Here is a 22,024-nt window from a genome sequence, read left to right on the forward strand (position 1 = left end):
TAAAAAATACCTGCAACCTAAACAAAATATCTCGTTAATTATTTGGCTGAATATTTTTTTTTTTTTATTGCGAATGCAATACTACCGCAGGTCCAATTTCGCTCGTCACGTGGTTTATGGCCCGTGGACCCCTCTTGCTCCTTGAGGATGAGAAGAAAACGAAGAAGAAGACGTCGACGACGACAAAGAAGAAGACGAAGAAGAAGAACGCTCGATCACCCGCATATAATGCTTTCGCTCCATATACGGTTCAGCAGCCTTGAGCCCTTGTCTCTCTTTTTTTTTTTTGTTTTTGCGAATCGCTAATACTCATTGAGCGCACACGCCAAGAGAAACGTTTTCAAAACCTACATTTAAGTATACTGCAAAGGAAAGATAGTGTACTGGTCGCCACCTACCAAAAAACCGAAACTGGAACCTGTGACGCAAAGATCCCCACAGCGTCTCTGATTCCCGTCTCCAGGACCCTTCCGGGTGAGCGTACAAGCACTTTGAGACTTGCTTATTTAACAAATTCCTTAATTTGTGCCTTTATTATCTCACACATACTCATCCCTATACCGTTGCAAGGAACCTCAATATGTGCAAAAGGGCAGATAATATATATAAAGCCCCGTGGTGCTTTCTCTTTGTCTCCCCTTGGAGCCCTCACTGTTCAAAGGTCACCGCCACGTCGCCATTTAAAAAGTAAGGAGGAAAATAACAGATCTTTTTTTTTTTTTTGTCCTGCTGTACCAACAACACAGGGCAAAAAAAAAAATATTCCTGTTAGAGCTGAAGCTATTTTCTAACCACAATATCTGCAGAACGCCCATTATCACTGCAAACAATCAGTATGCACGCAAAGTAACGGGACGTGATTAAAGGCCTGGCGCTTGCTCGAGGCCAAAGCGGGAAACAAAAACTTCGCTCTATTGCACCATTCATTTCTGCTGTCTCATCTGGCGATGATGAACAAGATGAATGCACAGCATGCTCCACGTCAATACCACTTAGCGGATTGCTCGATGCCTTAGCGGACGCCATCCGGGCTCCTTAGGCAAACTGTCTTTGTGCAAGGCACACTCTTCGTGTTTGCTTTCTCGCGTTACCATAGCAATTTGCGCAAGATAAGCCAAGTCAGCTTGCGCTATTGCTGTTTCTGATGTCAGGACTCTATCATGCCATGTGCTCGGTTTGGCACAAACTGCTGGTGAAAAGTAACAAGCCGAAGACTTGCAGGGTAACGAAGATAGAAATGTTGTCTGAAGGGCGCTTATTTTATAGAGACTGACGAATAGTGAAATAATAACATTACCATATAAATGATGTAAGAATTAAACTTTACAGAATACGATAACTCTTAGCTCAAGATAACCATGTCGGAATAAGTTAACTAAATTCCTGACATTCAATGCTTACTGTATTGAGCCTGGGCCAAAGCTCATAAGAAAAAGAGTGCGTTCGGTTCCTTAGCTAGCCTAATCATATACTTCCACACTGAGAATAATATGCTACGCATTAATAACCAAATAAAATATGCTGAGGACACACAAAGAAGTGCTGACTAATTTCGCGGTGCAAAACAGACAGCAGCTCTCGAAAAACGTTCTTTTCTCTTTCCTTTTCTCACTAATATTCCCCTGCATTTTCTCTTCTTCTCGTCTTTAACCTAACTATATTAGTTCTTGCGTTAATGTCAAATTAATTAATTGTCGACAAACATCGTTAACCTGACCTTTGCCTCCTCCGGAGAGAAACAAGTAAGAAAAAACCGTACAAACCTCATCTTTTCTTGTTCGCGCTTATTCCGGCGAGAGGTCGGCGAAAATCATGAGAAACAAAAAAAGAAACGGTGAGAGAAAAGCGAACGTCCTGTGGCATATAAATATAGAGGAGAGTGCAACCCTAGCCACTGCGAATTCAGCAGCAGCAGCAGCGGTATTGCGTCTGGTACCACCGTGAGCTCCGATGTCGTCGCGTCCGAGCCAGGCCAGAGGCGGGCGGTCACGTAAGTAGTGGGCGCGGGAGAGCGGACCGTTCGTCACGCCGCATTAGTCAGGCGCAGCTCGCGTGCGCAGTAACCGCCTGCACAGGCTGTTTTCTTTTGTTCCTCTCTTACTCACTCTACCCCTCTCCTCCCCATCCAAACTGACGTGCTTGCTTGCTCCGCGACGCTCCCGATGCCCGCTTGTGCCCCCTGGAGCCCACCGCAGCTGCCGCTGGTCCGAATGGCCGCATGTACGACCGGAATCGTCGAAAACTCTCTTTCTCCCTGTCTGGAACCTGGATAGCCGCGATTTAAAAAGTCGAGATTCCCTTCGCTCTCCTCATTAGGTCTCCTTCGTCCCATCAATGTTGATTTTTATGGCCGTGTACCCGGTCTCATATCAGAGGAAAGTGAATTTCACCTACGCGTCTCCGAAGTTGGACAGAGCAACGGCATACCTACGAAAGAATGGATATCTTGTGTCATCATAACGACGCCTGCTCTACGACCTTGGCTAGTTAGGTAATCTGATTCTGTCAAAGGTTCCCACTTAAGAGAGTCACATTCAATTCAGAAGTGAGTGACTGAAAAGAAGTAAAACAAATGTGACTGTGTCTTTCACATTAGAGTGTACATCAAATCATGAAACCAAGAATTACATTAAAGATGGTGAAGATTCTGCAAGCATTAGCCATTTCCTCTTATGCTGGAATAAAAACTAAAGGAGGGCAAGAATCATCCGGTAGAATCTGGATATTCATTGCAAGCCCCACCTTTTAAATGGGGACCCATTGGGTGCCGTAAAACACACTTCAAAAATTACAGTCCATAAGATGATTTAGGTGTATTTCTCACGTTAGTTTAGTTCATGCGGTTTAACGTGCCGAAGCGACTTAGTCTATGCGAGACGCCATAGTGGAGGGCTTTGGAATTTTCAACCACCTGGGACTCTTTAATGTGCACTAACATAGCCCAGCATACGGGTGTCTTTCTTTTTGTCTCCATTGACAAGCTGCTGCCGCAGCCGGGATTCGATCCCGCGTCCTTGGAGTCAGGAGTCAAGCGCTCTAATCACGAAACCACCGCAGCGGGGCTCTCATAATATATATGGTTACCACTCAATCCTTCAAATCTTTTATAAAATCGACGGGCTTGCAGTCGCTCACAGCAACCATACCGTTAGGTGACGTTGTTTTAGTTGATAAGAGGTCAATGCATTATTAATAAGCCCATCTTTGTACCTTACTCATCTGCATATTATAGACAATAACTAAAAAACAGCAGCACAGAAGAGCTGTATTACCATAAAGCACAGTCATTTGTTTATTTATTTATTTATTTATTTATTTATTTATTTATTTATTTATTTATTTATTTATTTATTTATTTATTTATTTATTTATTTATTTATTTATTTATTTATTTATTTATTACAAAAAAAGATGACTGAAGTCGACATTACAAATAAGGGCCCGTATTCAGAATTTTTGTCGCCTTCCGAAGTGTCGTTATCGCCCTCGCTGCGACTCATCTGACAGGGAGAAACACCGCAGCAGGATGTCAGTTCGGTTGTCACCATTTCCGGTTCCGGTGTTCCCACCTATAAGGTGACTCGAGGTGAGGGCGAAAACGACACTTCTGAAAACGGCGCTAATTCGGAATGCTGTCCAAACACCGCAAAGAATAGCAAAGTATACAAAATCTGGTTCGTTTAATCGAACAGACCGAAGTCTTTTTGATAAGATTGTTAAGTACGATGTTTCTGGACGAAACGCAGTTGGAGTCTCAAGCATATACTCTAAGACGCTCTCATAAACACTGTTGGCAGTATTTCAGGGCAATTGACGTTGCCTTCAAATTACCTTCTTTAACACCGGTAATTTCTTTGTATCTTTGGGCTGTGTTCTTTCATTCTATGGTATTTCAATTCTTGCTTTCTCGCCTTCATTGTTACTTATTTTGGCAATCACTCTTCGCCATACTGTCATGGAATTATTTATATGGATTCGAATACTGGTTCCTTTACTGTTTTGCATGCAAACCTCTGCAGATATCCCAGTATGTATGCACGCAACATTTTCGTGTGTATGCTACCTCATAAACAAGATTTAATTTAGTGAGAAAATAAACGGCGTGACCTGCAGTTGAGAGTACTCCTTACTGAACGAGTTCATATTGCCCCTATCATAAAACAGAAGAACTGAAAACAGAGCGATTCTCGATGACAGTGAGATGACGTTTAATGAAATGCTGCCGGGCCCAGTACGAGCGCTCATGCCCACGCCACTTCCCTCTTCTTCTTCCTTGAATTGTCCGTAACATGACCCGGGGCCACCGAGCGATCGTCCCGATCGTGAACGAGGAAGTTTACCGATGTTGATTTCATGGCATGATGATGGGCGTGTCTGGATGCTTGAAGAAGAGGAAGAAGGAAGACTAGAATGGCTTGCCGACACGATGATTCCCGATGAACCTTGGCCCAGGACACTGTCGAGCCACACGTTGCCACGACTCGATGGCGGAGGCCAAGGCACGCATCGCATGGTATAGGCAGGGGAAGATGTCTTCAGGTGTAGCTGAGTTTGCGTCGTGGGATCATTGGTCGACACATCTGGTCAGTGGGGTCACATATGGTCGTTCGGGTCACTTCTTGTGCCTAGTGGTCATGTGTGGCGTCTCGGGTCAGTTTCTCCGTCGTGTCTTGTGGTCGGGGGGGGGGGGGGGGGGGGGGGGGAAGAGGCAGAGGAGCGGCAAGGTCTTGCTGGGTCCGGCAGGTTGAGAAACAGCCATGCGATGCCTCCTAACCTTCAGCCGACGGCGCAAGAGATCGCAGGGCACCGAAGCTCCGGACCAGAATGAGGAGGTGATGATGAAGTACCTCGCACCTCCTACCAAATGCTACGAAGAGGCAAGCCGATGAAAACAGGAGAACAGAGGACAGAGAGACGATGCTCGATGGTCGTGAGATGACGTTTAATGAAATGTTCCCGGGCCTAGCGCGAGCGCTCCTATCCGCGCCACTGCCTGCTTCTTCTTCCTTGAATTGTGCGTAACAATATTATGAAACAAAGCACTGCGATTACGGTAAATTATTTTCTCGTGCATCCTTGTTTTAATTGACGCGGCTTTCCATTTCACATGACTGAAGAGAACGAACCTGTTAAACAATGTAAGCCTGTTCATTTATAACCAGAAGTTTTAAGTAAATACTCATTTTGCTCTATGTTGATTTACATCTATACCCACAAAACTGCTCCAAAAGTATATTATATGATATGGGCCACAGAAATATACCTTTCTGAAAAATAAATTGTGGCATTTCCGTTTAGACTCTTTCTTGCATAAATAGAACAGAATGGATAAAATTCTAATACTGAAAAAGATGGATCTTAATTTACCCATCTTTTCTTATCGCAATTTTTCCAAATACAATTGTTCGCTTCTTATTTTACACATCAACCTTGCTTATTATATCGCGCATGCTTCTGCGGAAGGCAGCATACGATCTAAAGGTCATTTCGGAAAACAACTACTTGTACAAAACTTATTGCCTTCGCATGGTTTCTCTGTGTTCTGAGAACAAAAAAGAAAAGAACTTAAGGACAGAACTCAACATTAGAACACCAGAGCTCAAGAACTCAAGAACAGAATTCGTATTAACTGGTCACTGCCTAGTGAAGTAAAAAACCCCACAACAAACTTACCTAACTCAAATCTTGCTCATTTGAGACTTAGATGTATTATTTGCCTATTCCTACGCCACCTGTTGTGGTAGACAATTAGTAGACAAATAGTAAACATAGTTATTATTCAGCGTTATTCTTCTAGTCGCCATGGACAGGAAATCCAGCTGCCGGTATTCAAATGGCGTAACGGATGGCTATTCGAGTCGACTTCTGTGTGTTCGTATGCGTAACTACTCAGTCTGGCGGCCTTCGACCTGTTAGTTATTTCTCTTAGAGTGTTGGTTGCGTCAAAATAAAGATATCTTGCCCTGTCATTTATGATATCCCTGAGATGCGCTTCGTCGTTTATTATTTCTTCTCTCCCTTTCCTTTTTCAGACCACGAAGTTCTTCCCGAGTTCGCCGAGCCGGTGCCAAACGTGACTGCTATCGTGGGGCGCACGGTCAAACTTCCTTGCGTGGTCAACAACTTGGGCCTCTATCGGGTGAGTCCGTCTTCTAGAGGCTAGACTCCAGCTCTTTCTCTTGCGATTCCATCACTTAGTACTTGTAGCTTTATTTCAATGTTCAATGTGACATCGTGAATTAATTTTCGCCGTTTTCACCGTTATGATGTACGCGAAAATATAAATCAAATAAATGCACGTTAGACAAATATTAATTACAGATAGAGCTTTTTTAAATCTTATGCCAGAATGAAGCACTGCCTGGTTACCGTAGAATGAACCTTTATTCACTACCATGCAGGTAGACCCAGCGTCAGCAGTCATTCTCGCTGTCTTTTTGTATCGACATCAAACGATTTTCAAACTCTGCATACGCAAAACTCGCAATTATTACTCCAGCATGTACAAGGCCAAGGAATTGGCGGGGTTGACTATAAAAAAGTTCATGCAAATCTTCGCCGCAAGTTCTTACCGTTACGGGTTCGCAGTGTGCACTAAATTTTGTTTCATTTTCTGGCTGCCACAAATTCAGGATTATTTAGCATTACCTTACTGCTTCCACAGCCTGAATGCGTGTCTTAATTACCATTTATATAAAAAATCCCGTGCAACGTCAAACTTCGTATTTTGTACTCTTCCCGCGTTCAAACAGGGAGCGTTGCATAACAGCATTAGCATTTCTTCTGTTTAGTTGGTACCCTATACTCGCAGATTTCGCAACCTCCTTCCTGCGTAATCTACACATCATGAAAGAAGAGAGGTAATGTTAAAACCAACAACGAAAAAGAGTTTAAATATCACATGCCCTTTAAGCGGGAAAGATTACAGCAAAGGAGGATAACGCTGATGAGGTAAGAACGTTATTTTAAGAACATTCTAGTCGGGTCATATGATATTGTGGCGTAAGTATTGCCAATAAAAATGCGCAGTACTCGAAATGGGGGTTCTTAAGTCTGCTGCTGAAGACATTTTCCACCTCGTCCACCCCTCCTCACAAAGAAAGAGAATATATTAAGGAAATAACAGATAAAAAAAGTCTCATGAGACCCACTGTCGATGCCTGACCTTTAAATAGTACATGTCTTAGGAAACGTATCCAGAAAACATACTCACAAGCATTTTTCAGCGGGAAAGAGTTTATAAAGACAATTGTTTTACATATTGCAGGATTTAACTCTACTATTTAGTGTAAAATGGGGGTAATTTTAAGTGTTATAGATTCATTGTAAAACCTTTTAAAACTAAACTTGTAAACTAAACTTGTAAAAGCTAAACCATTTTTTAACGACAGTCCTAATCACTCTTAACGAGCGCAGGACAATATTTAAAAACAATATTTTGAAGTATTGCAAGGTTATACCATTGCCATCGATATGTTCATGAATAATGTTTGCCAATATTTCACAGTTAATAGCCACGGAAATAAAAGTGATGTTGAAAGTTGGCCTTTGATGAAACGTCTTCCAATTCAAATGCATCTCCAAGTGGTTGCACGTATTCAGAGCAAAAAAAAAAAGATAAAGTATCAGCAGGCTTAGTCAAAAAGATGTTAAGCATTAATGAATACATTCTCCCATTTCAGCATTTAAGTTGATGCATTTGAGCACTCCGTTTGGCTTAAAGAACTTCCTCGCGTGTCTAGCCTTTAAGTCTAAGTGTGTTGTGCATCATCGCGCTGACTGCAGCATCGCAACACGACGCAGCCTGGAAATTTATACAAGCGCAACTGGTTCCTAAAGCTACGAAGCAGCGGATTAATGAGTAATAACTAAAACAACTTCAGCATTTAGGACTCTGTGAGCGCGGCGAGGGGCAGCTTGTCCAAACGTATTGGACGTCCACACATCGTTGATCCTGCCGTCCCGATTCCAGCTTGAGTTCATTTGCTGGAAGAGATTATGTATCATCGCACCGCGAAGTGCAATAAGAGTTTCGTGATAACCCGCTTTGCATCCAAAACAATACTCTTGTGCGTCGATTACATCCCCCGAACGTACCATAATAACAAACTTATTCTTAAACTGCGCAAAAAGAAAAGATTACAGACAGAAGACGTTTCCAGTGGATAGAGCAGCAACCCTGCGAGATTACTAATCAGGCTCGACTTTCCGCTGTTGGTGCTGCCGTTTCTTGCCCTTCTTTTCTTTCCTCCGCCATTTCCTTCCTCGCCGTGTCTAGAGCCTGACGTTGTTGGCTCTTGTCGTCCGACTGCGCTCTCGTTAATTAAGAATCGCGACTAATTCAGCCCTGGCCTTGTCGGCCAGGCAGACGTCGGGGGAGCTCAGCTTTCCCCCGTAAAAGAACCATGCCGTTTGATTTTTTTTTTTCTCTCTCACGAGAAACTGATATCGGACAGCGGGACGACGGCCTGCTCTCCCTACCCGCATCTTCCATCCTTTTCTTTTTCGACTCTTACTTTGGACAAGCACACTCGAAGCTTTTTCTACGGTTATCGTCGACGTGACTTTTCTTTGGGCTGCTCTTGTTCACCCTCGCATTTAAAGCGCTTCGGATGCAGCGGAATTAGCATTCGGACTCATTCAGTTTCGGCTCGGTAAGCGACTACTTCAGCGAGCGAGTTTACATAGAGAGAGGCCGCCCTATTTGAAGAAAGTTTAATTACCTCAGGGGCGTCACAGCAGCGTCTTGTGAGGAGACCGTGAAGAATTTGAGAGCCAGAGAATGAACTGCACCTAATCTCGACGAAGATAAAATTAGGCGTATTTAATAGACGTCTCCTATATGCCGCGTACTAGTCGCAATTTATAGATCAATACAAGTTCAGTCCTATTCTGTATAGTTCAAAAGGAAAAATAACCGCTTCCTTGGTAATGAATTAATGGATAAGAAGTGTCAAGTGTAGACACACTTTACGCTCTTCTGGCCTTATCAAATAAAATAAATACCATGAAAACGTCATGATGAACACCATGGACATTGCTATATACGGACGACGTGATGCTCGCATCACGCACATGGCAAGGCCTACAGGAGTGGACACAAGCTTGGTGAGATGGACTTGCCACGTACGGGCTGAGATTAGATCTCAAGAAGACTGAGTGCCTGGAAAGGAGCCCGAAGTCAGGCATCATCTACGCAACAGCTGCCCACTGCCAAAGACTGCCTGCTTCCGATACCTTGGATCCCACCTGCATATCGATGGATTCGCATACTTCGACGCCAGAATGCTCATCAGCGGAGCGTGGCTGAAATGGCATGAAATGTCGGGAGTGCTTTGTGATCGTAGCATTCCCTCACTGCTACGATCGAAGATTTACAAAACAGTTGCACAACCAGGAGCGTTATACTCCACGGAATGCTGGCCATCCACCGTGGCCGTCGAGAACAAGCTGCAGACTGCGGAGATGAAAATGCTCCGCTGGACGGATCGCTCCAGCCTGATGAATCGGCAACGAAACGAGGACATTCGACGTCGCTGGGGTGTTGCGCCGATCATTGACAAAGTTCAGGAAAGTCGCCTGCGCTGGTACGGACAAGTCCGCCGTGCCAGCGATGGAACCGTGGCAGCAACTGCCTTCAACTTTAAGGAAGACGGTAAACGCCCAAATGGTTGCCCGAAGATGCGCTGGCTGGACGCTTTGAAACGCGACCTGGCCATCATCGGACTACTGGCCACAACACTGGAATATCAGAATCGCCCAGGATGAAGGAAGCTGATTAAGGCGGTCGGCCCCAATCCGGGATAAGGCGTTGCTGAAGATGAACAAGCAGAAGGGATCGATAAGCTGATCAACGGAAAGCACGGCTGTACTAGTGGCCACGTAAAACTTACGGGTTTCATTTTGCCAATATCAAATGTCTTACAATAGGTACTACGTGTGTTATCTCTTGTTATTGCTAGCTCTAAAAAAAAAAAAGAAAGCAATCTGGCCGTTTTTTTGTGGCCAATTTGTTTTTCATTTGTATGCGAAAGGGCCTACACCTGGGGAAGGGGGAAATAAAACGCTGTCTGTAGTCCACAAAGTTCCTTCAGAACTTGAAAAACGGCTCAAAGAAGTGTTCAAATTATCCTGCACATACTGCTACCAATAACAACAAATTAGACATTTTTCCGAAGCGGCCAAGTCGTGCAGTGGTTAGGGCGCTCGACTTCTGAATTCAACGACGCAGATTCAGTCCCGACCACGGCTGAAACTTTTTGATGGGGGCGAAAAGCAAGGTATCCGTGTACTGTGTGATGTCAGTGCACGGCGTTAAAGAGTTCCAAGTGGTCTAAATTTCCGAAGCCTTCCAATACGCCGTACACCCTTGTGCAAAAGTGGAGGGATCACGCGTTTTGACAAAGCTGCCCATCAGCTTTTTCTGATGGTGTACCAGTGATTTCTAAGTTATGCATAAGGTAGCCTAACTAATATGCTTGCCATCTTGCCCAAGCATATTTGTCAGGTGCATCTTTTTATACCGAAAAATAATAGTTCTAGCGCGTGTTGTGGTCTCTCCATTTTTGCGGAGGGGTGTACATCATAGCCTGAGTGGATTTGGGATGTTGACCTCTATAGGCTGAAGCAAACCAAAGCTTTGTCAATTGCGTTCGGCACAACGTGGCCCGAAGGTTTCAAATAAGACGTTTAAATGTTCCTATAAGCTAACAGCGTTGTTGGAGGGGGTTTTAAGGAAGCAATATTATCATTCACATCATTCTTCTTTTTAGTAATTTAATCTTAGAATAAGCCTTTGATAAACCCAACTATTGCGATAAACGGTTGGCGTAATTTTTATCGCAGGATACTGCTAGCATATTTCCGGGCTTCTGAACATGATCAGCGAAATCGGAATTTTTTTAAACTGGAAAGCATGTTCTGAACATTTCAAACATACTTGGTTGAGCCGTCGTACTGACCGCTTTCACTTCGCATTTATGCTCGCGGGGCCACGCTCTCTATAAGAGCACCCGAATTGTCCCAGTCGCGTTCTCTTCCGCTATTTCCCTCTCTTTTTTCTGAGCCCACAAAAAGGTAAACGATTAAATCAAAGTTATCTTTCTAGAAACACTACTTCATTTCCTGTTTCATTTCTTGTCTTGAGACTTTCTTGCTGAAATACTTTTGAATATCTATGTCATTCAAAAAGGTCTGGTATGATATATGAGGATTAACGACAAAACGCGACGTGTCATATGTCAACCCCGTAGTGAAGAGATGCGCTGATATCATGCTGATGGGCGCTGATGTCATGCTGATATAATGCGCACTTCAACGTAGGCGTTTCGCCTCCGTTCCGTCCGCGACAGCCGCGTTCGGAATCGAAGCCGCATCCTCGGCACCGCAGTCAAGAATTCAACCCGTTGAGCTACCCAGGTGGGGCAACTGAAAAAGACGGCGAATTTGAAGCAGCTTATTTGATAACTATGCAAAAATTAGAACACAGACTGAATGCGAACAAAGATTCTCATTCTCAAATAGTATGCTAGTTCAATCATCTTAAGTGGGACGCCCTGAACAAATAAAAAGCAAAATAATGTACATTTCAGTTCAAGAAATGTAGGGTATGTAGTGAAGGAGTGCGCAATACAAGCATTCCAGGACGCTCGACAACACTGCAGAAACCTGTAATGCACACCCACCGCAGAAAGTTTGTGAAGAGTGGCCTACACCTGTATTCCGCTATCCGCCATTTCACAATTGCAAAAACAAAAGGAAATAAGTCAAGCACAATTACTTCGTATGTCGCATTTTAATGTTCTTTTTTTTTAAGCGCATTCGTAAAACATGAAACAAATGCACGCTGTCCGCACTCAGACGGACTGTCATAAAGTTGGACTAAATAAGGGCCTTTCTAGCTCGCTCTATGCCTCTGTGACCGCGCTTATGCCAACCGCGATGTCCATCCGTCTGGCGCCCCATGGTAGGCGTAAGGAGGGCAGCGTTTAGCGATGCACAGCGCCCGCGACCGTGGGCACGGGCAGCCCGTAATTGGAGCCTCCTCGGTTCTCATGAATTATTCTCCTCTAGGACCACCATTAACACCAACCGTCTTGATTGTTTTTACCGGCGCCGCGCACGTTGTTTCTTTCTTTTCCGGTGGTACAGTCCGAGGCTCAGAAAGTCAGCGCTTCGCTTGTCAAATCTATATTCCACACTCCACCTAGGCTCGTGACGTAGTACATGTACCAGCACACTTTCGCCCATCTACGAGGCTTGCATTCAGAAGAGAAGAATGCGTAGGAAGCATCTTCTCTGGCACATTAGGGCACTTGCTCGGTGTTTCGAGAGAAGCAGTGGCAGCCCTTGGCTCACGCGCGCAGTCATATATATTTCCTCCGCCTAAACCGTGTCTCTTCGGCTTTACGCAGACCCCGGCATTATGCACTGTTCGCTAATGTCGCTCCGTTCCTGTAGTATGTCGTTGCTGTGCGTGTGACGATTTTAATGTTTGCGGTGAAATTTTTAGCGCGAGGCAGAATTAGGGAGGAAGGGACGAAGTCGGTTAATATGCTTAGTAATATACCGCGCCAGCTGCTATAAAACGCGCCACTGACAAAAAACGCAATGCCGCCTCTTATACATAACTGTACACAACAGGCCTTTCGCGCTACTTATGGAGCAAAGAGTGAGACACAAGCTCTTCAGCAAAGCTGGCACGTCTATTTTAGTGCTTCTGAGTTTAGAGTGGCGCACTGGACATGTCACAAAAGCATAAATACTAATGTGGTAAGCTTATAGTTTTTGAGGTACTCTTACTACCTAGTACGCAATTCCACTTTGGTACACACATACCTGTGTGTACCAAACTGTAGTAACCTTCTTTCGACGTAAGCAAGCTGCTTCCTACGATTACGTAGATAAAAATTGCATACTGAGGGAGTCTAGAAGAAAACTGTCAAAGTTTACTAGCTGTTCAAAATGGCGACAAGGCTTCTAAGGATAACGTATTAAGCAAATGTACTTGTATTTATGGCTACTTCTCAAGACTTAATGGTTACAGCGAATTTGACCCCACAATGATGAACAAAGGACACAACAGCGCTGTTGTGTGTTTTATTCTTACTTGTGACGTCAAATGCGCAGTAGTTATGGAAGTCAAAAATTAGCTTGACTAACATACTGTATTCTCAAAGCATGGCTGGTTTTGTTTCACGCTTGCTGGTCTGTTTTCGCAGCGGTGGGAGGCAGCGCGAATACATGAGGAAAAACCCGGAGGGAAAACAGGACTGCCCTGAACCCTAGCGCCGTGAGGTTGCCTGTGAGCAAAAGGGCATTAACCGGTTTGGTCTAGGCTTTCTTATCCATGAAGCGCACATGAAGTTCGAGGTTAGCGTCAAGAAGTTACTTTACAATAGCGCATAGAAATGTTGTGCCTCCATTGTCAGTAGTGTGTCGTTTCTTGGCTTTCGTCCTAATATTGGTGCACTGTCGGAAGGCTCGCAACAACATTGTGGTCAATAAAATGTAATTCTTGCTGAAATTGAAAATTTGGACTTACGATCATCTTGGATTTTCGTTTTGGGTGGCACAATTTTTTACTTGCAAAAATTATATATATATATATATATATATATATATATATATATATATATATATATATATATATATATATATATATATATATATATATATATATATATATATATATATATATATATATATATATATATATATATATATATATATATATATATATATATATATATATATATATATATATATATATATATATATATATATATATCGTCAGCAATTGCGGCATTTATATCTAGGGGCATTGTGAAAGGTGCACTAGCCGGAGAGAAAGAAAATTAATTTGTAGTAGACGGAAGGTGACCTGCCTATTCTAGTTACTTAATGCACCAGAAGTAGATATTCTCTGGACTTTTACGGCTCATCTTAGCGCTAGTCTGAGGTTGAATATTACGAAATTGAGGCTTTTTTTCTTCTTCAGTGGTAGACAAGCAGAAATGATTTCCTTTTATAGATTTCAGCGTGCCAAAGCTACTCAGACTATCAGGGACACCTTAGGGGAGGACCTCAAATAATCCGGTCACCTGAGGCTCTTGAACTTACTTACATGGGCACTTAAGGAAGCACAGTACACGGGTACCCTACGTTACGTCTCCCTCGAAACTGAGCAGTCGCGGGAGGGATCAAATTAAGCCTGCATCCTTGGGATAAGCTGTCTAGTGGCCCAACCACTGAGACACCGCGGCAGGGGACAGAGTATGGACCTATCTATAAACATACCTAATAAACTGCACCACCTGACATAATAGCGCAAGTGGTGCTCTGTGACCTCTGCGGAGCGAAACTAAAAATGCTGGCTTCACGTTTTGTGTTCGTATTCACGTGCGTTAAGGGTAAGGGAGTTGCGCCCAGGTTATAATTAACATTTTTCAGGGGCACCGTTATATGATTGCTTTTTTTTTTATTCTGATTCTGTAATGCACTGATTGAAAATAAGCAGCATTCCGTAGGCTAGCGTGGCGAGAAACGTAACGACCTCCAGATAAACAATAAGCTCATACCTAGAATTAAAGCACTCGGAGTCGCGCTATTTTTTCGAATGTCCCCATTGCGATTTTAGCGCTGGATAAACCACCTGCAAGTGACTTGTTATGTTTATTATTTTCTTTTAACTGTGGAACACCTAAGGTCTGCCTTGAAAGGTATGACACGATATTGTTAATGACTCCAATCAGTGGCCCCTCTTGGTGGGCCCTCGTCCAAGTACGCTCACCCGGCCCTCACTGACATGCACTTTCTACTAGCTTAGTACCTAATCTCCTAAATAATGTCTCAATAATCTCCCAAATATTCATTAGCTTGAAGTCTCTAGATGTCACATTGTGTGAAAAACCACACGAAATACATCTCGTGTAGCATATAGATTTATGGGTTAAAAGCAATTGCCGCCATAATAAGCAAGACTATATCCCACCTGTAGCATACAACTCAGCTCAACTCACTCAACTCAACTCAGCTCAACTAGCATATAGATATCTAGAGAAATAGATATAAAGCCCCGCTTCACCGAGGTACCAGCATACTTGCATCGCGTTGGGATAGTGTGTCCGACTCGGCAGCCAAGGGTTCCAATTTTGATTGGTATACCTCACTTCTATTTCAACTTTCTTTTCAGCGTAGTTATTTAATTAATACTTACATCTCCTAACGACGTTTAAGTCATGTCGAGACCGTGTAATCACTATTATGTTAATGTTTTTTTTAATGTAATGTAATTCCTCCACTCCACATGTGACGTCCAAATTCCTGACCAGTCAGATTTTCTCTACACGCCAAGGGCACCTTCGACCTGCGCCGACTGGTTAGCCGCTGAATAGCAGAACGCTTTAGCTCTAATACTACGCTCCAAGTCTGTTCGCCCTGAACTAGAGCTAGGATGCAACTGAGGTAAGCGACAGAAGTACACAAACACCTCGCACACGCTTGGTAATTCAGCAGGGCTGCGATAAATAAAGAGGCGTTCTGGCACGTACCGTTTTTTCACTCCAGTTTTCCTGATGCCCTTGATTCTTCGCTAATTTACCCCTTGTCAGCTAACCCTAATTTGCAACATCTGCTTTGCTGCCCCTTCTTAGGTGGCCTCTGATTTGATAACAGTACTAGCTCGCATATTAGTGGCGATGCATTTTAAAACCGTTTTACATGAAGCCATAAGCCTCTCATGTATTTTAACTTACAATTTCTTTCTATTTTTTCGAGATCACTAGACCAATAGGTATATATATATATATATATATATATATATATATATATATATATATATATATATATATATATATATATATATATATATATATATATATATATATATATATATACATAAATTTGTGCGCTGCCTTTACTAACCAGAGGCACTGACCTGAGCCAGCGAAAATTGACACGCGATTTTCTCGTTGAGTGTGCGTTACTTCCCGAAACTTACTGAAAAATATTTACGAAAAAGGTCTCGGAAGAACGCGAAATAATATCTGTCTTACAAAGCTGGGAGTAAAACATGAAGAACCTTTTTCGCAGAGAAGAACAAGTTCAGCGCTTTAATTTCCACATGAAAAACAGTGTTTCTTTGCGTTTTTCTTTCTTTTTTTTTCTTAGCAGAACGTACATTTCGGAACGAAAACATGAGCGTACGCGGACTACTACAGGTCAGGAGGAGGGCATGTAAACGCACGCCGAAATAATACGGAGAGGAAGACGAGAGGAATGGGTCGAGGGGACAAAGGCGGAGAGGAGACTAAGGGATGCTTCCGTGAAGCTCTCTGAAGCACCATTATCAGAATCCTATCAAAATCCACGACACCCAAATACCTGCCTGACTCGTTCAGCCCGCCGGTCCATTTTTGTTGTTTTCGTTTTGTTGTTTTTTCTCCTTACTGCTCTCTTTCACCCGTTACTTGGTGCTTGTCAATCGAACGCCCACTGGCTGGCGGCAAAGGAAAAATGGGGCTGCCTTGCAAAAGAGCTGAAACGGCAACAATGGGTGATCGAGCTAAGGTAACAAGGCGCGCCGTGGCGGCGCTGGCCTAAAAGCAAAAGTCAGGAACAAAGCGAACACAAAGAAACCGGGCAACGGACACGGCGCTAGTAGCGGCACCAGCAGCAGCCGCGGCAACGAATGGCCACGCACGCATCCGGTCAGGCACGTCTGTGCCTCGTTGTTGGTCCGGCCGTGCACACCGCGCTCATCGATCCATGCACGCGTCTCTGAAGCTACCAGGAGAGGACTTTGTGCGAGGATGCAAAAAAAATATATAGATTGGGAAACGAGAAGGGTGGTAAAGGGAAAGCCTTCGGCCCACCGGTGGATCTCCTCTGTATAGGCGTGCGGTGGGACCCTTCTATAGGGGCTTCAATATTCGCCATATTCACGTCAGTGCACCTTATGTGGAGGGGGTAATGGCACTTAATTGCTCGCACGTGTCTGTGTGTGGGTGTTAGGCGGTAGGGGTGTGCTCATGTGTGTTTGCGAAAGGAGACCAGAGAGGTCTCGATGGTAGGATATACTTGGGCGGGCAAATATGACCCTATGCATATGTAGGGACGTGGCCGAAGCAGGGGATATTTGAGTTGCTGACTTAAAGCTCAGTGGGATTAAATGTGTATGCAGAAAAAGAGGGGCAAATAAAACCTGAGACGTGAGCTGGTCTAGTTGCAAGGGCGTTCTGAGTTCAATTGGCTAGACGAGCCAGAAAAAGTAGCGTAACTTAAAAAGTAAATAAGGTTATACGACACTAAAAAATAAACCTCGTCCTCGAAACTTTACTATTCGTCTTGAAAGTATGCGAATGCATATACGTATACGTATGTGCCTGCTGTTACTATTATTAACTAAGTTATCTGAATACAGGAGCACAGTAAGTTTCGCTGGCTGTTGAAAAATCACAAGCTTCTCCAAAATAACAGTTTTTGTCCTGTAAAGCAATTCTTGCAAAAAAAGCTCCGAGTGCACACATTTCACTGGTCCGGACGGCGAATGTGTTATCAAAGCTTCGAAAGACGAATGGTCAAGACGGAAAAATGAGTCAGCTTGGAAATAAATTATGAGAATACGTCCATTACCGCAATGGACAATATTTAAGCAGTTAAATGTTGACCACAGCTGCTTTTCATTTGGTTGAAAGAGGCTTCTATACTAAACGCTTGTAAACGTTGTCTGCTTTTAGAGTTTAATCGTTTTTAATTAGCAACTAGATCACTGCACGGGGTTCGAGCCAGCCCGAAAGTCTCTCCGGGATGGGTCGGAACATAAGCTGCTTGGCCGAGCCTGGCCAAGGCCCGAGTCTAAAGTTATGGGCTCGGGCCGTGTTCAGGCCTGTACATAGAGATACGATATCTGGCTTTTCATTCATTATTGTAAAGTGGAGTACACCGGGGGCTTTAAAACAAAGTTATAGTGCTCGCCAGGAATCTAGTCCCGCATCTCACAACTGTGCCACACAACGTTCTGGAGTAGCAGCGGCACTGTTTGAAAAGCAGCAGCGTTGACGTCCAATTAGAAATGTAAGGTTTTTGCTTTATGATCGCGTATATCCAAAACGATGACTCGATCATATATAGGCTACATTACTGAAACTGTGCATTTCATCAAAAACAACTCGGAACTGAAGAATGTAGTACTACTCGGCAGCGATTTCCTCCTAGAGAAAAAAAAAAGTGACAACATCTGCAAAGAAACTGTGCGCAGTTGTGCTAGGTTGGAAAGCGACAAACTGCATCGGTAAAAGTAGTAAATTTGCCACTGATACTCAGGTACTTCACGAATAAAAAGCATATCGCGCGAATATTTCCACAGACAGCTCAGCAATCTCTAAACTAAAAGGGGGCTGCATATTTTCTTTTTTTTTTTTTTTTACGCTTACGTGTCAGTGGGTAAACTTCACAAATGTGCGAAATTTCTATGGTCACACATTCGATAACTGAGCATGCTGAGTCAAACCAATCGATCAATCGCTTATAATACAGCTTGCAAAGCGTTGTTTCGTTACATCCTTTTTTTCTTTTTTTCAAGAGGAAAAAACCGCGATGAAATGTAAATTTTTTATTAAGTGTATTTTTGGTTGCTGCGTAGTCTCATAATCAAGTAAATTTTTGTTTTTCATCTGTCATGCGTATTTAATTTTAATACCTATCCAACATATTTAGGCATGGCTTATATTGCCATATGATTGTGAGGCACGCCAGTTTTAGTATTTTTGAATTTATAATTTTTTACTCGAAGCAGTTTTGAGATAATAACGTAATATAATTGTTCATAATTATTATACTTGTTCATGGTTATATACTGCCAAGCTCTTTTGCTTGAGAATTCATATTTGCTTTTTTTAAAGAGTTCGAAATCAATTGAAGATATAACCCAGTCGAAAAAAACTACAGAACTGTGTCAAAAATACGACAAAATATCCTGTAGTTCTGTCGTAATCATCAGATCTTTCTGTAGTTCTGTAGTACTTTTCTGTAGTTATGTAGTCTTTCTGTAGTATATTTCTGTTGTCCGTAGTTCTGTAGCATGTTTCTGTTGTAACTACAGAAATTTCTGATGTTACTACAGAATGTTCTATTGTCACAACAGGTTTCCCGTCAAAAACCGCACAGAAATTTTGTCGCAACATCAGAAAATGCTCTGTCGTTTTTCCGACTGGGAAGCAGGCTTCTTAACATGGCACGCTTTCACCTATACTCGTTTTAAATGAAGCTTATTGTCACAATTAGTCAGCGCTAATTGAATATTTAATTGCTGGCTTCATACGCATGACCTATTTTGTACTGAGGCAGGAGGGCAGGCACTATTGGCGTCTACTCCTCCGGTGTTCTTCAGCGCGGTTCACGTGATACATATTTTGCAGTGTAATATAATTATGACGCGGTTTGTGCATGATATTCTGGTTCACCAGTTATATTTCAACTGGTCTCATTTACCCGTTGATTCTTTGTCATTCAAAAATACATCTGTATGCTAGTAAAATACATTGGGGAAGAGTACATTGATATAGGACAGTTACATGTTTTCAAACACACACCACCAAATAAGCAAGCTTCATGGCTTTTCGTCTTTATTGATAGGTGGCCAGTCGGGCCATGAATTCAGTCAGTAACATTGTGTTCATTTCCCGGCCGAGAGGACGTTTAACATTTACACATTGAGGGCCATAAAATGAAAACTCCTCAAGGAGCGCAAAGTGATTGATCATGCCTTGCTCTTAGAAATTGCAAGCGCCTTTTACTTTGCCTCTACGCATCTACGAGGTCACTGCTGAAACACCGACCAGAAAGACACGCCTCGTTATAACTTCATCATCATCATCATCATCATCAGCCTGAATATACCCACTGCAAGGTGAAGGCCTCTCCCATATTTCTCCAATTAGCCCGGTTCTGTGCTAGCTGCATCCACTTGACCCCTGCAAACTTCTTAACCTCATCCGCCCGCCTAATTTTATGCCACCCCCTGCTACGCTTTCCTTCTTAAAAAAAAAAAAAAAAAAAAAAAAAAACGAATTTCTTCAAGGGCTACTGCGATTTCATCTTCTTTGCCGGTCATTTCTGTACTTCATCGCAGAGCAGTACATGGGAGTCTTACGTTTCGGCTGCACCGTTTCGGCGGCTTATTTCGGTTCCACCAAAACCTAGCCTTCGAACCAATGTGTCTCCCTGTGCAAAAGTCGAGCGTTCAATCCACCGGGCTGCCGCTGCAGGGAATTCGCCGAGAAAACGTCGTCTTTTTTTGAATTATAAGCGATGCGTGGCCTCTCAAATACAGGTAAATAAACGATAAGCCTTCATTAAAACAAATTTGAGGACGATGCGAAAAGCTGTTGTGCCATCTACGCAGGGCCTTTGAATTCTTCGATCCAGACTAGATTTTGTCAGTCGGGCTAAACTCAGTACCTCCCCTATGATGGCCATCAAAGAATTATCTTTCATCATCGCACAATGCTAAAGTACCCACACGGAGAGTAGTTATGTATGCACATTTCTGGCTTGCACAATGATTTGATTTGAGGTGGTAATTTTAACCCTCTTCCAAGGCATGTTATACGCAACGTTACTTACTGTAAGGATAAGTTACGATAGCTCATTTATTTTAGGTGCGGAAGGCAGGAGCATGCACTGACCGAAAGCTATGTTACCCATGACGGCGAAGCAACGCGCGCCTCCAAAGCTGCTCCTTATCTAAAGTTGCCTCTGAGATAAAATTGAACCATTTTCGTAGTGAACAAAGGAAGATTTTTTCGGACGCACCGTCGTGTGCTGCACCTGAGATTTTTTGTGCTACATAAGCAGAGTGGTGGTGCAAATTATTTCTACTTAATTTACGCAAAAAGCATTGACAAATAGAAATTATATTCTCGCAAGAACAATTGTGCTAACAGTTATGGTTAGAAAAACAACTATGCAGTTTTCAGATTTTATTTTTTGGTTTAATAGCTCACTTTGTGCCCGAATTTTGGTGGAGAAGAGCGCCCATTTTTTATCCCCCGAATGTTTGCAAAAGAATAATGCGCGAGGAAAGGAATCCTGAAATAAACACGGAAAAGGGAGTGTATGAAAGTTTCCTCGGCTGTAAATGACCGTACAATCTAATGAAATAAAGTATAATCTATAGAACCAACAACAAAGCTGCTTTTAATTATTTATTTTACTCCATTGTTGCCAGCTAATTACAGTCTTTTTTTTTTTTTTTTTTGCGGCTTTAAGACTACTCAATGCGTCCCCCAGGCAAACTTAGTGTAGTGCCTCTAAAATACCCGCACCTCTTCTTTCTGGCCAACCTCGCGCGACAGGTGGCGTGGCTTCGCGTAGAGAGCAAGACGATCCTGACGATCCACAAGAGCGTCATCACGCAGAACTACCGAGTCCACCTGAGCTCCTCGGACCGCACCTGGCTGCTGGTCATAGACAGCGTGCAGGAGACGGATCGCGGGGGTTACATGTGCCAGGTCAACACGGTGCCCATGCGGAGCCAAGTCGGATACCTGGACGTGCTGGGTGTGTATGCGCCGCTGCCTCTCTCTAGCGCCTTTCAATTGATTTGCTAATTACACTTTTTCTGCCAGTTAGTGCATAAAAACCAAGCAGCAAGTAAGGACGACAACAAACCTTGCTCATTCGGGGCTGTATTCGAACTGGGTACGATCTTCCGTCACCGTTCAAAGCTTCAGGCTTTAACATATACTACTTTTCAGTTGAACCATTTATGGGGAAAACCTTTACAAGTTGAACATGATCACAAAATGTTTCTGCATTCAAAACGTACCGCTACAAACATTTGTCTTCTCCTCGTGTTCATTTATTGAAGGACCACGTGTGCAATTACAGCGCAACGACACCAACGATTCCATGGCCGCGAGAACATTTCCGGATGTCGTTTATTCACTGGCTAGTTTCGTTTATGGAGTTTAATGTCTCAAAGCGATTCATGCTATAAGAACCACCGTAGTGAAGTGTTCTG

At 43.1% G+C, this 22,024-nt stretch overlaps 1 protein-coding gene across 1 annotated transcript in view; it reads left to right on the forward strand.

Moving 5' to 3' along the window:
• The window catches only part of LOC146198302 (lachesin-like), a 93,188-nt gene that overhangs the window by 46,719 nt on the left and 24,445 nt on the right, over positions 1-22,024 (forward strand). The window contains exons 3-4 of the mRNA XM_084593726.1: positions 6,033-6,139; positions 21,357-21,561. Of these exons, the coding sequence (XP_084449852.1) occupies positions 6,033-6,139; positions 21,357-21,561 (312 nt within the window). The remainder of the gene's footprint in view (positions 1-6,032; positions 6,140-21,356; positions 21,562-22,024) is intronic.

The sequence above is a fragment of the Amblyomma maculatum genome, chromosome 2 (genome assembly GCF_055883805.1).
Source record: "Amblyomma maculatum isolate TAMU_Amacu chromosome 2, ASM5588380v1, whole genome shotgun sequence".
Classification (NCBI taxonomy): Eukaryota; Metazoa; Arthropoda; class Arachnida; order Ixodida; family Ixodidae; genus Amblyomma; species Amblyomma maculatum.